This window comes from Vanessa tameamea, chromosome 29 (assembly GCF_037043105.1).
Source record: "Vanessa tameamea isolate UH-Manoa-2023 chromosome 29, ilVanTame1 primary haplotype, whole genome shotgun sequence".
Taxonomy (NCBI): domain Eukaryota; kingdom Metazoa; phylum Arthropoda; class Insecta; order Lepidoptera; family Nymphalidae; genus Vanessa; species Vanessa tameamea.
The window spans coordinates 5,782,735-5,797,634 of record NC_087337.1 but is presented as its reverse complement, the minus strand read 5'-3'; the positions used below and the strand labels follow the sequence as shown (position 1 = coordinate 5,797,634).

The 14,900-nt window shown below is 36.1% G+C and overlaps 2 protein-coding genes across 2 annotated transcripts; one reads left to right on the top strand and one right to left on the bottom strand.

The window, feature by feature from the left end:
• Window positions 1–756: 756 nt before the first annotated feature.
• LOC135194360 (zinc finger protein 510-like) lies at window positions 757–4,513 on the top strand. Its single transcript, XM_064219757.1, has 5 exons — window positions 757–956; window positions 1,250–1,801; window positions 2,505–2,630; window positions 3,543–3,665; window positions 3,812–4,513. Exons 1-5 carry the CDS (start codon window positions 837–839, stop codon window positions 4,007–4,009), a joined length of 1,119 nt encoding a protein of 372 aa, XP_064075827.1. The 5' UTR covers window positions 757–836; the 3' UTR covers window positions 4,010–4,513.
• A 2,179-nt stretch (window positions 4,514–6,692) lies between these two features.
• LOC113404277 (dnaJ homolog subfamily B member 12) lies at window positions 6,693–14,864 on the bottom strand. The gene is made up of 6 exons (XM_026645145.2): window positions 14,352–14,864; window positions 12,672–12,781; window positions 9,870–10,041; window positions 8,991–9,199; window positions 8,462–8,549; window positions 6,693–8,016 (listed from the first exon to the last, which is right to left on the bottom strand). The coding sequence occupies exons 1-6, from the start codon at window positions 14,686–14,688 to the stop codon at window positions 7,868–7,870; spliced, it is 1,065 nt and encodes a 354-aa protein (XP_026500930.1). The 5' UTR covers window positions 14,689–14,864; the 3' UTR covers window positions 6,693–7,867.
• Between the last annotated feature and the right edge of the window lie 36 nt (window positions 14,865–14,900).

Genomic DNA, 14,900 nt, shown 5'->3' with positions numbered 1-14,900 from the left:
GGATATGGATATGAAATTATTTCGGATTATCCGTTAGTTTCGGATAATTTCGGTTACGGGTATTAAATTTTTAAGGAATTTTAAAAGTAAAATACAAATAGGTAACAAAATGGTTTTATTTATATGTCACCATTTGGTAGGAAGTGATGTCACCGGTACACACTAAACGGTGTGCCCTACCGAGGTACTGTCTTACTAAACTTGTGTGTGTGACGTGGGCCGCTGCCCATGGCTTTACGTTCAAAGAGACCTTTAAAATTATGTGTAAAAACTACCTGTTTTAAATATATTCATGTTTCAAAAGTTGATTATTTTAGTAAAATATATTGCAAAGTACGAAAATAATGACATAGATGATTATTTCGTATTAAAACTGATTATGTCTTTAGTTCCAGTTGAGATAATTAGAATTTTATAAATAAAAAAAGGTCATCTACGATTTCTAGGATCCCATTTTCACCCATACAAAATTTTATCCCGCACCGGCTTACACAAAATTTATGTTTTACCGCGCCACTGTGGTTTATAAACACTTTTTGGGTTTTAATAAATTAACATCAACCTTTAAATTTTTTACCATCAGCATATTTAATGAATTAATATAATAGTTTAAAGGCCAAACTAAAGAATGAATACGTAGCCAAGCCTTGTCAATTTTTTTTAAAAATATAGACCTGTTTTCTTTTTTGACAATTGACACTTGTACTTTAAGTTTAGTTATCTGTAATCTCTAGTTCTGTTCTAAATGTTTCACAAACAATAACAATAAGAGATTTTATAATTTTTTTCTATTATTAAAGGGTTTCTTTATAAAATTATTCCAATCACATACAGCAATGCACCCATGGAACTGTTGCAGGATGTGTACGAGTACTCGAAGCTTACATCCAATATTCATTTCACCAGAGCAGAGTGTAAAATATTCGAGCGCTGTTTTTCTAACTACCGGTGTAAAGGTATTGCTTTTGATGATAGTATTATTGTCTCAATATGGGCATCGATTGAGACGATGGTTCTATTACACTAATTTAACAATTCCAACTAGAAAAAACTCATTCTAATTGATTTTAAAGTCGTCGTACAATATTTATATTTTCACATCAAATTGTTGATGTTTTTGAAAATTATGACTTGAAATGTTATTTAATTATTTACCTTTTCGTGATAAATCATCGAAAAATTAACGTTTAATTTGTAAGAATTATAAAAAAAAAACAATAAAAATCTCATTACTCGAATCACGTCACAGGTCGCAATGAACGACACACTACCTCAAGAAATCTGTTCTGCGTGTGTTAGTTTCATCAACGAATCAATAAAATTCAGACGAAAATGTGAGGATGTACAAAAACAATTACTCGATAAAAAAATTAACGGAATAAAAATTGAAAATGTTAATAATATATTAAAAACAGAAGAATATTCAACCTCAATAGACAAAACGGATGAGCTGGATGAGGACTTTAAAGATTACGATGATAACATAACACTAGACACATTACAACTGAACAAAATCCTAAAAGATAACGAAGAATGTACAGACAATATCAACAATACAAAGGAAAAGATAGATTATGAAACAAGAGTTATAGAAATAGAGGAGAAACCATTAGACATAATGTTCGAAAGCAAACAGAAAACGAGATCGGTTAAAATAAAACGAAAGGAGAGTAAGGCGAAAGAGAAAACCGGGAGAGTGAGAGAGGAGATAGAGTGTGAATACTGCCATAAGATATTAACATCAAAGTTATCGCTGAGAAATCATTATAAGATTCATACGGGTTTCGATGTTGTTTGTGAGGTGAGTGATTGTTTTTTATATCTCATCTCGATTTCTCCAAATTTGCTTGATTACTATATTAATGTAACTGTTAATCTTGCTTATGGTTAGCAGAATTTTCAATGATTATGCAGGAAATTCAGAAGCTCACTTACTGGGATGGCTGCAAATGGTTATTTAAGTAATCAAGCCCATTACCTTATGAATAAGTGTGACAAGATAATTACACTGTCCGTGTATAACTGCACTTAAACATTCTTGCCCTTTGTTAATTTAATTCTTACGTATAAACTTTATGAATTGGCCTGCTGCTTTTTCGTTAATCAAATAAAATTGCAAGCAAGCATAGTAACATAGTTACTACACAACTATGATACTATGATGGTATAATACTGTATTGTTTTATTTTTATTGATTGATTCCACCCCACTAGCATTTCTCAACATTTCTGCTTCCAAACAGCGATAAAATGAATACTGCCATGTTCCATTTAAAGGGAGCGCTACCCATAGCTGTGAGTGAATTTTTAACCATTTCTTTGGGAACTGAGATGTTATGTATATGTAGTTACACTGGCTAACTCACTATACAAACCGGAACAACAATATTAAGTATCATTGCTTAAAGGTAGACTAAAGTGGATCGTACCTAACTAGACAGGTTTTGCACTAAGCTGTACTACAAAGTAATGTTTATTAATCCTCACATTTATATATTTTACCAGCACTGTGGCAAGAAGTTTATTACACGACGACTCTTGTTGATGCACTGCCGAGCGAAACATGGTTACGAGAAGACAGACAAGTGTTCCTACTGTGACTATAAAGCATCCAATGCCGAGCAAGTCAAGGTAATAATAACAAATCATTTACTCCAAATGGCAATCATCCCCAACACTCGTCACATCACCCACAAGTGTCATACGACATCATATATCCGCTCTGCTTATATGATTACCTCGCCCCTACTAGTGCTCGGCTTAGTCCAAGTGCTTAGGATTCCGTTACCCTATATGAGAGGAAAATTAAAATAATGGTATACTAGTAATAATAATATTTATTTTATTGCACATAATGGCTTATAAATTTACTCAGTCTAGACAAGTATTCATGCGATCATTAAAGTTAACAAAGATTATCTATAAGACCTTTCTATCATATTATTTAGATAAATATAAGCAATAGCAACATTGTTTACAAAGAACAACATTGTTTTAAAAGTTACGATAATAAGTATAATTATTCAATACAAACACTAGTTTCCCCACTGACAGTCAGTTGTGATGGCATTCTTAACTAACCACTTACAGAATTTATATTGTGGACAATTGCGTACTCGAATACACTATATTTCTTCACTGTCATAATGGATTGGGACAGCAAACTGACTTAACCGGAACAAGTTCAAGTCTAGGATTAGGCTTTTTGTGCTTACCGAGCCTAGGCCAATATCTAACCCCCGTTTGCTTATCTGAACTTCTTGACAGAAAACTCAGCAACTTTTGAATATAAATGAATATTTCATCCTGTCTAACTTTAAGTGTTATGAATGAGTATAGTTCCTAGTTGTTTCTACTTGTTCTAGCGATCAACATTTATATTTAAAACAATGTTTTCTGTTGAGACACAAAGAGTGAGTAAGGTGTACTATATTAAAAAAAAAACATTTATACATTCTTGAGTTCAAAATTGATAATAGATGGCATTACAAGTATTCTAGTTTGATATAATAATAATAACATCTAACTGTCCCAACATTACAGATACATGAACGACTCCACACAGGCGAAAAACCATTTGTGTGCAAAGAATGCAACGCTGGCTTCCACCGGAAGAGTAGCTACCTACAGCACATAGCTATACATCTGCCGGAGAAAACTGTGCAAGTATGTTGGTTTTCACATTCATTTAGCACAGGTTGCTGATGGTTAATCATGCCAACCGTTCGTTACACAAGTACTTCATTTAGAATCTATATTAAGTTTTCTTACTTACCTTTACATAATCTTAATTAGTTTAATTTCTGTTCCAGTGCGACCAATGTACAGCTAAATTCAAATCTGTGACCTTGATGCGAATACATAAAAATCGCCACCGACCCTCCCAGTACACATTCAAGTGCGGTGTCTGTGATAACAGCTTCGCGAGACGACGAAACGTGGCGAGACATCTTCAAAGGGTACACGGTCTACCACCCGACCACCAGATACACCGGATAAAAATACACTGAACCACCAAGAGCATGACTACGTGCTGAGACAGATTTACCCGGACAGAATGATGAGCTGAGATTGATCAGAGTTTCAAAGTCGATAAAAGAACTTTGAGAAAACAAAGAAGTTTGTAAAACAAAGGAGGTTGGGATTCTTGTGGTGAATATATCAAAAGATGTCTGATTTTGGAGTCATTTAGAGAGTTAAGTGCTGAACAAAGCAAGACGTTTTAGGGTGTCTGCCCCATATGACCCCATCCAACCTACCCTTCAGGTCCCAGCACCAACACAGCGTCAACTTACGTACAAACCAACACCAAGACATGCTTGATAGCATTTCTGAGCTTTCTCAATAAAAAGTTTTAAGAAAGAAATAATTAAGGCAAACATCCGGCTCGCAGAAGTCCAACTTCGAATAAGTTCTCGAATAGATTCTCAATAATAGATGGCATAGTCCAGATGCGTGATATTTTGATGTATTTACAATAATATTTGAGCTTTATAAATTGTATACCATAAATAGATACAATTGTAAAAATAAATAAAAAATACTTAATTAATAATTAATTTATTACGATCAATGTAAATAAAGAATTAGTTTACAACATTTATAGCTAAATGTGAATATATTCATTAAAAACCCTTAACCTTTATTTATTTATTATTTAACGTTATTAAAATTATTTTCTATTCCAATGGAAGTAGGAAAAAAGATAAACAAACCTTAGATTTACGTATTTCATACAATTTGCTAATAATTCACTTATATTGTGCTCTACTGAGAGTTTATGATTAATATATCGTTATTTATAATACAACAATGTTACACTTAACTACTTATTTGCATTTTAATATTAATTCCAAAATTCTGATAACAGTTTCGTCGACGTTCAAAACGGCTTTTTTTCAAAAATCTATAGAGAATATCAAAGATCAATCAAGCTCTCGACCAATGATATCGCGTCAATTTGCTGTCAAATTGTGTTTATTTGGCTTTTCTCCTCTCGTTTGAAATAGAGTATCTATTATCATCGTATCATCTACTTCAATTTATTTAAACTAAACTCTCTAATTCCCGAAAACAACTTCGTCGACATTAAAAATAAGATTTGTCTGTGAATACTAAAGATTATTTAAGATCGCGACCAGAGACAATGGGTCAATTCAATGGCAAATTTGTTTTTCTCTATCCACCTGCGCTTGGAAGGCAATATGGGTAAAGATTCTACTCTACAGCATTAATAATTTATTAATTTGTTGTACTATTATAGAACTAGGACAAGATCTTGCTTCCAAAGCCTTATAATTAATAGTAAAACCTTTTTAAAACATGATTATTCAGACATTTCTTATTTATGGCGTTGACAGTGGAGTAATACCTTCGTTTCGAGTGTATCATTGTCATACTTCATTGTCATTGGTGTAGATTCAGCTCAGATAATAAAAATTCACAGTAAACCGGAACTTAATAAATATGATAAATTTGACCTTCATAGTTTGAAATATGATTTGAAAATAATATCGTCAATATTGTAACCCCAGATTCAACTATACATACTAGAAAGAAGGATCAGACAAAGTTAAATATACAAATATCAGATACGTCTCTCATTGAAATCGGTAATCACGTTAATGTTATTTGCAAATATTTACAATACTTCCAAATAAATATTGTGAATAGGTATCGGAAATCAGAGATAACTTTTGTGGATTATATTCGTGTCAATTGAATACTCTATCATTATATCAACTTTTTAAAACTTTTTAAACTTCATTTTAAGGATATAGAAAACATTATTATTGAATTTACATGGTCGCTGTTACAAGGTTATGACAACTGTTTATTTTCGTAGTGTATATTCACTAGTCGTGACTAACCGGCTGTCATTAGTAACGTATATATGGTCCGTATGTACGTAGGGATTAATCTATACTAATATTTTCGATACTAATACTGATTGTCTGTTGGTCTTTCAAAGCCAAACCGCTGAGCAGAATTTGATGCAATTTGTTATGAAGCAAGTTTGAACTTCTAGGAAGGACTAGAAGGTTAGTTTTTTTAACTTAAGCTCCAACCGCTCGCATAAAACGCGTACAGATATGTTTAAAATGACGGTGTGCGTGTTTCCGTGATTCTTCTCTCTATCACATTTTGGCTCCGCCTCGCCCCCTTTAACACGCAGAGGCAAAACTCGTATGTATATATATAACGGGACGCGGTTACTGGTTGTTGATTTGGATAATTAATGTATCGAGCAGCTGGCAATAATGTTTGATGGCTGATTTACTTTTAAGAGCGGGTCACCCCGAATGGAGTTGTAAGTGTCATGGCAACGCGAGTCGTTATGTTTTGACAAGCGACTCGAATGCGAAGGTTGCTTGCGAACCCATTTGCTCTTAATCGAGATGAATTATTGTAATCCTTTGATATTTCTGGTGTACGATTGTTGAATCAATTAATACAGTGATTAGACGATATTAAATAAGTTTTATTTTGTGAATACCTCCATTGCACGCCCACACAGGCTTCCAAATGTCGGACCAATCCTCGAACCCTACCGTTCGGCATCCTGCTCCTCTGACACATATATATATTATACTAAATCTTCTGTATGTTTGTATGTCACTGAACTCCTCTTAAGCGGTTGGACTAATTTCGAAATAAAAAAAAAATAGGGTAGCTACAATAAAATAAGACAAAACAGGGAATAAATTATACTTTATTATACATCAAATTAAACATTCACCATAGACAATCTATAACAAAACGGCAACCATCAAACAAAACACCCATAGACAACGCCTGTTTAGCAAATAATTTTCAAAATATTTATTACTTATATAATAATATTCAAACACGAGCAACATCGCTTAACATGTTCGAACTAAAACACTTTGGCTAAAACCATCATAATTCGACTTTCTAGTAATACACGTTGACCCCCTAATTCAAAAGGTCGTATGTAGCAAAGGCGTTGATTTACATAAATGAGACGGCTGAAAAATTTACTAAACCAATTAATATAAAACTTGTACCAGAAAATACAGCGCGTTTTGGAGAAGGTTTTAGTACATATATGATATTATTATATAACCACCTACATAGATCCATAGACACTTTAAATGTATTGACGTGACACGCGTTAATTTCCTGTTATCTTAAAACATTTTTATACGGTTGAGTTTTAGGAGGAATTCTTTAAGGTTTTAGAAGAATATTTAGGGTAGGGGGGACTATCCCTTCTTCCATCGTTTAGTCACATTTACTAACTAACTGTACCATAAAATAGTCACAGATAAAAAATTAAAACTGATTTACAACTTTTTGGATTCACTGGTGACATGGTTTCAAATACTCATCAAATTTGAAAAAGGACTTAACACACTATTGAGTTCTACAGTACTATTCCGTAACCAGTCACTTCGTATCTCACTCGCGACTTCGAATACTTAGATTTTCTAGCTGATATAGTGAACTAGGGGTCACTATAGAAATCATAACATTGAATTAAGATAGTATAACAATTTTGTAAAAGAAAAAAACTTATTCAGGCGCAAAATTGTCAATTTGTGTTCCCTAAGACCAGTTTCTCCGTCTACAATATTTTATTATATAAATATTTGTAAATAAATACGAGTGTTACGAGGTCGTTATAATGGAATACGATGAAAAGTTGCTCATAGAGGTGCGGGGAAGGCGGACGCCGTATACGGTGCTGCGGATCGGGTCTAATACGAGTCGAAGTAGTCACAAGTGGGGGGGGGGGACTAAGTCACAACTGAGCGAGACTTTCCAAAGTTCGTAATCGAGACACAAATGCATAGTAACGAAATAAAAAGCAGCAGTATCGGGTCGCACGCGGCTCGGGGCGGCGCCTACCGCTGGTACTGCTGCAGCTTCTCGCAGGACGGCATGCGCAGGCGCTGCGCGTCGGCCGAGTGGCGCGAGTCGCCGAAGTTGCGCGCCTTCCACGCGACGCTGTCGCGGTAGTTGCGCTCGCGCTGGCACGCGTGCTTCAGCCCCACTGGCGGCACACGGGCGGGGTGTTACTTTCAACTTACAGAATATATTTAAAAAAACTGACTGGCCCCGAGTAGTCGGTACGGAGCCTATTCGACTGTGTTATTAAGATCAAAAAGTTTTTAATTTAATATAGGAGATGACAGGTGCCCATCCGGGGCTGTAGCCCTACAGTCAGGCTACAGTCTTTGGAAAATAATAGAGGGCCTTTGCAGTCCCAGGGTCTCCCTCCCAACCCGGTGCTGAGAGTCGGGAGCTGGGATTTTTAGCTCAGGAACTTTGGATCTGCAGTCTTGTCTAAACTATGTAATCAATTACAAAAGTAACTCTGTTTTGTCCGTTTCTTGCTCTTTCACAGGCAAAAAGCCGAATTTGATGAAATTTGGTACTGAGCACGATTAAACTCCAGGGAAGGCCATACGCTACAATTACAATAAAATAAATCTCACCCAAATATTCCTCTTCAATGGCCATTTCGAGTCTCTTCAACGAGCCCTGGTAATCTGTGTGGAAGTTCTCCTTCACATAATACGGCACCTGCAACGAGAGACACACTCGAGTCAGCTCAGAGATCCACAGCAGACCGTTGAGTCACATCTGCAATAACAGTGCATTTCAACGGCAGGACGAGTACAAAATAACATAAACATAGTTGACCTTGAAGTAACGTCATAGCATTTTAAACCACACGAGGTGATCTGATCTGATGAGCTGTGCAACATGTCTGACAGGGAGATTATTCCACGTAGAGTTATAAAGTACTTTTTGTTGTTCTTGGACGGTGTCTGCGAGGCCATATCTTTGCTTAGGACTGTTGATGACGGGTGTGTGTCTGCAGTAAGTCGTGAGGGCCTTGCTTAGGATGCCATCAGATCGGAGCCACACCTGCTCGTATCAGATATTAGTGCACTTATTACCTGCTGCGGTTCCTCGTTTCTTATGTGTGGAAGCATCAGTCTCAGATCAGTAAATATGTACCTTTAGATTGACAGTCTCCCTCGGAACCGGATATTTCGGGCTCGGGCTGAGACTGTACACCGGTTCGCTGATGAAGAAGCCAGACATCATCGAGAGGAGGACCAGCACGAGGACCGGTAAGAGCTGAACGATGCCGGCGTGGCTGTCTCTCGGTTCGGGTTCGCGGGCTCGTCTGCGCGTGTAGACGGTGGGACCGCCGCCGGGGAAGGCTGGAAATATATCAAAACAAATCAAAATATACTTTATTCGAGTAGGCTTTTACAAGCACTTTTGAATCGTCATTTAACAAACTATTTAAAGTAAAGCTACCTCCGGTTCGGAATGTAGATTCTACCGAGAGGAACCGGCAAGAAACTCGGTAGTTACTCTTTTTCAACATCTAAAAATACAGCCATGTTAGTTAAATACAATTATATATGTATGTTATGTCTCCTGCCTGGAAGTCGACAAGCATTAACTCCACGCTTTTTTATCATCAATATAATCTCGTATCGAATAATATGCCTTCTTTACCGATGTATTTTTTACAAATGACTTGAATCTATGAAACGGTAAAGTTAAAAAGGTATAATCAAGTCATTAAAATAAATAAGAGTTTGGTGAATCCATCCCATTTGAGGGGGGGATTTGGAGCTTGCCCCATCACACTGCTTCAATGGGGTTTGGTCATTAATAATACTTATCCTTCCTTGTTCTATAAATGCGAAAATAACTGTCCTATGTAACCTCTTTACACTTAAATCGCTGAACTGATTTCGATGTAATTTTTTTATAGAGATAGCTTGGGTCCCGGGGATGGATATAATCCAAAAATCGTCCAATGCGGTCCGGATCCATCCTGCGAATTTTTACATCTTAAGGTAATCACAGAAGACTCACCGGCAGCCCCGAAGAACATGTTGAATAGTTCCTCAGCGGTGAGGTCCGACTCGAAACCTCTTGCGTAGTACTGGTGGTGCGTATGAGTCGCGTGTGCCGGCTCCTCACCGCGCAGGTCGTACTGTTTCCTCTTCTCCGGGTCTGTGAGGATGGCTGCCGCATTACCTATTGCCTGTTTTAAATAAAAAATTATATAAATGAAAGAAACAAAACGAAAGTAACTCTCTGTCTGTCTGTCTTTTACGATTTCATTGTTAGCCACTAAACCGACTTTAATATGTAGCAAGATTTAACCCCAAGGGCATAGGTTTTAATACCTACAACCTATGAGCGCCCCCCCCCTCCCTGAGACGCAGGCGAATAATAGTATTATGTATATATTATAAAAAAAAAAAAAAATTTACTTTTAATATATTTATTACAATCATTGATAACAAAATACTTCAATCAATTTCCGGTTTGCTAATATTATTACAAAAAAACAGTTTAACAACGATACGACTGACCGTATTTCGCGCTGTTCCCCGACAAAATGGAATTTAAAAGCGATCTGACAGTATGACGTATAACTTTCGGAAAGCCACGCTAATCCCCTCATCTATACATATAATAAAATCGGAGTCTGTTCGTAATATTAAAATAACCGCGTTGTACTAAATGCATATGGACGTATACACGGTACATATACCTAAAGAACATTTTTTACAATTTTTATCTGTCTGTCTGTTTGTTCCGGCTAATCTCTCGAACGGCTGGACCGATTTTGACGGGACTTTCACTGGCTGATAGCTGATGTAATAAGGAGTAACTTAGGCTACTTTTATTTTAGAATTATATGTAAAATAATAATAAAGTCACGCTTTTTTATTAAATTCAAACGCGCACGAAGTCGCGGGCACAGCTAGTAATATATTTCAAATTGCGGCGTCCGTGTAATTACAAAAGGATCGTTCACAGCAATGTTGTGATCGGAAGATAGCGTTCGTCGACTTTCATTCCTTTCCATGCATAAATCTGCCTCTTATTTATAAAAGGTATATATTACAATCAACTTGCTTTTTACTAAATCTCATCAAATTCGGTTTAGTGATTTGGTCGTGAAAGACCAACAGACAGACAGACAGTTACTTTGACATTTACAATATCAGTAAAGATACACCAACACACACTTGCAAAACACGACATAATGCAACCTGTCAGAATAATCTCGTCAGAGGATCAACATTAACTATAGCCCTGTTCAAGTTAGCTTGATATTTTTGACAGACGGGCTAGTGATGGGAAACAGAACATATAACAGTCGATGGAACGATGGAATGCGTAATTCAAATTAGAATTCAATTGTTTTTTAAACTTATTTTTCTAAAAAGAGTTATACCAGCTAAAAAGACCCCAACCAAAAGGACCCTTGTTCGTAACAGTAACTTAACAATGATCTTTATTAGGGTTATTCGCGTCCCTACCGTCCGACCGATGTAACATTGTACAAGCGTCTATTATTTTCAGTGTTTCTATTTAAATTTTACATTGAAGCAATCATATGTAAAGAAAAAGTCTTAAATACATATGTTGTCGCTACGATTTTTGAAGCGGGCAACATTAAAAAAAAAAAAGAAAACATTGGCGGGAAATTTAAGCTCTCTTCTGGATACGCTAGAACCGGGAACGTTGTTATAACATTATTTTACATTACTGTATTGTTTTACTTTAATTCTTAACTTAACCAATAAAGAAATACCTTATTAATTAATTTCGAGAGTGATACATACAACTTATATAAATACACCGTACAAATAACTAGCAGCAGTTAATTAACAAATAACTTTCTTTTACACATATTTTATTTTAATATTTTTACAATTTTTAAAATCATTAAATTAAGAAAATAATATGTTCGTCATTGCAAAGTTATGTCGATCAGAAAAATTTACATCTGTCAAAAAGGTCAAGCTGTCTTGTGCAGGGTGTACCAACTTCTCAACATTAACTATAGACTCCGGACTACTGAGAATTTACTGTCAGACGAATCCGATTACTTTTATTGTTCCGTCCTGAGATTTGAGACCGGAACTTTGGGATCGGCGATCTTTTAAGTAAGAACTAAAACAATTAATAAAAAACCACGACCTTGTGCACAACAATCGCCTTCAAGGGTTTTCGCTATTGAATATCTGAATGACTTTTGTTAGAAGGTTAAATTTATTTATCAAAAAAAAAAAAAATTATATTCGTTGTAATTGCAACGTTGGGCTCATAACAAGATACTAATATGGCGCGAATCGGATGTCCTGAGTTCAAAGCCCGGGTAGGCCTAAGAAAAGTCATTGGAATTTTCTTTCAAGATATATTTTTTGTAGTATCCTGGAGTCTATAAATTGGAACTGTACATTCTCGCGCCTCGGAAAGAACTTAACGCTGTTGATCCTCTACCTGAACTCCTTTCATTCGTGTTAGATTATTGGGTGGTACGGCTTTTTGCAAGTCCATCTGGGTAGGTACCACCCACTCATAATATATTCTACCGCGAAACAGCAATACTTAGTATTGTTCCGGTTTGATGGGTTAGGGAGTGTACCTACATGCCTGTAGGGACAAGGGACATAATCTCTTAGTTCCCAAGATAGTTGGCATTGGCGATGTAAGGAATGGTTAATATTTCTTACAGCGCCAATGTCTAAATGCTGATCACTTTTATAATACGTTCAGGAGGATAATTACAGCCACATACCACTTCTACTTACTAGTCTAGTATCAGCAACTACGATGGTCTTGATAAGAAAATAGAGGAGACACTTTAAATACCTTGAAAGCTTCGGCAGCTCCAGGGGCGTGGTTCTTATCTGGATGGAGCTGAAGCGCTAGTTTCTTGTAGGCTTTCTTTATATCAGAGTCTGTGGCCTCCTTGGTCACTCCTGTTGAGAGACATATTATGATAATTTAGTTAGTAAGTAGACTCATAAAAGCACGTCATATAGCATAATGGAGCCGAAGAGACTGAGAGGGTACCGCTGGGTTTCTTAATGGGTATTGCGAAATTAGTAGGCGCGAGGTGTCCTGGGAATCAGCGAGTCCGACATATCCCCCCCCACTTCATGCGGGGAAAACGCATAACGACAACACTTTACGTCACGTTACAGTGCTGAATTAAAATGTGCTTTGCTACTGGTTTGGAAAGTAGTTTGTAAGGACGCACGCATTACAAAATCAATATATTCTTTATTCAAGTAGGCACATCAAAGCACTTTTGAATACTCATTTTAATGTTGAATTAAATGTAAAACTACCACCGGTTCGGCAAGTTGACTCCACCGAGAAGAACCGGCAAGAAACTCAGTGGTTACCCTTTTCAAAGATAAACATATGGAATTAGCAATGAAATATTAATGAGACCCATTTGACAAGGTTTCCTGCAAGCTTGTCTTTGTACACATGAGTATGAGTAGCAATGAGTCCTACTCATTACTTATTCTGTAGCCTATTCCAATAGGAGTAGGAAAAAAGGTAAACTAATCTTAGTTTTACGTATTTCATGCAATTTGCTAATAGTTACATAGTAGTTTACAGTTCTTGATTAATATATCTTTATTTATAATACAACATTATTGCATTGAACAACTTGCTACTACTAGAAATATATTTTTTACAGATTGTCAATTTTTTTTATTGTAAATTAGTATCTCCGAAGACATGTACCGTATAATTAGTGTATCTTGCCTAAGTTTGTAAATTTCTTATATTTGTTGCATATTGATAAATGTTGCAGTCATTAAATCAGTATTACGGACTATTAAATTTTTTACATTAGCAGCCTGTAAATTTCCCACTGCTGGGCTAGGGCCTCCTCTCCCTTTGAAGAGAAGGTTTGTAGAATATTTCACCACGCTGCTCCAATGCGGGTTGGTGGAATACACATGTGGCAGAATTTCGTTGAAATTCGACGAAACATGTAGGTTTCCTCACGATGTTTCCCTTCACCGCCGAGCATGAGATGAATTGTAAACACAAATTAAGCACGTGAAAATTTAGAGGGGCTTGCCTGGTTTTGAACCCGAAATCATCGGTTAAGATGCATGCATTCTAACCACTGATCCTAGTAGCATCATAATTTGAGTAATATCCTAACATATTAATGGTATTGTCTTGAGCGGCACATGTCGGCCATAACTGCTTTATACAGTGAGTAATATTGCCAAATAACATAGTAACAGGAAAACGAGACACAGAATTAATAGGCCATGTATAGATAATATCTTAAAAATTAAGAAATTGTTTGTGTTCATTTATAATTTATGCATTGTTAATTATGTTTGCTTAATGATGTCCGTTAAGAATTGACTCTTAATTAGATTTACTTAAATATAGTAGCTACGCATATTATTTGACTTTTATAAAATTGAAACACACTGTTCATTTTACTGACTGCTATTTACGTTTATATTGAGTAATAATATCGACCTTGAATTTAACTATTTCTGTACTGACCTAGTACTTCATAGTAATCCTTACACTTGGTTTTCACTCGGCGTACGGCTTCTAGTTGTTCTGAAGTATATTCCCTTTGAGGAGGTTGATGTGTAGGAGTTTTCCTTCGTCGTATATCTTCCGCACTAGGGCTGCTCGGAGGCGTACGTTTGGGCACACTTCCCGTACTGCCTGCAGCTCTGACTCGCGTTAATAGTTCTTTGGCCCGCGCTGTAGGATATAAACGCTCGGCTTTGAGCAAAAAACGTTCAGCTTTCTCAGCGTTTCCAGCAGAGAATGCATTTTGCGCAATCTCTATGCACCTATCTGCCTCGTCCTTATTGCCTTCGATCGTCATTTTGGTTCACAAGTTTTATCAGATGCAGACGCAACTGCGACGAATTGTGTGACAATCGTCTGGCGTAAAAAACAAATTTAATTAGCTTAAATTGGTTTTACTTCTGAATAATCATTATTACAATAGGCTTAATGCGTCAAAGAATGGAGAAAAATATTTTCTTTTGTTGCCATTTGCAATATTTACAATTTCATTACATGACATTATTGCAT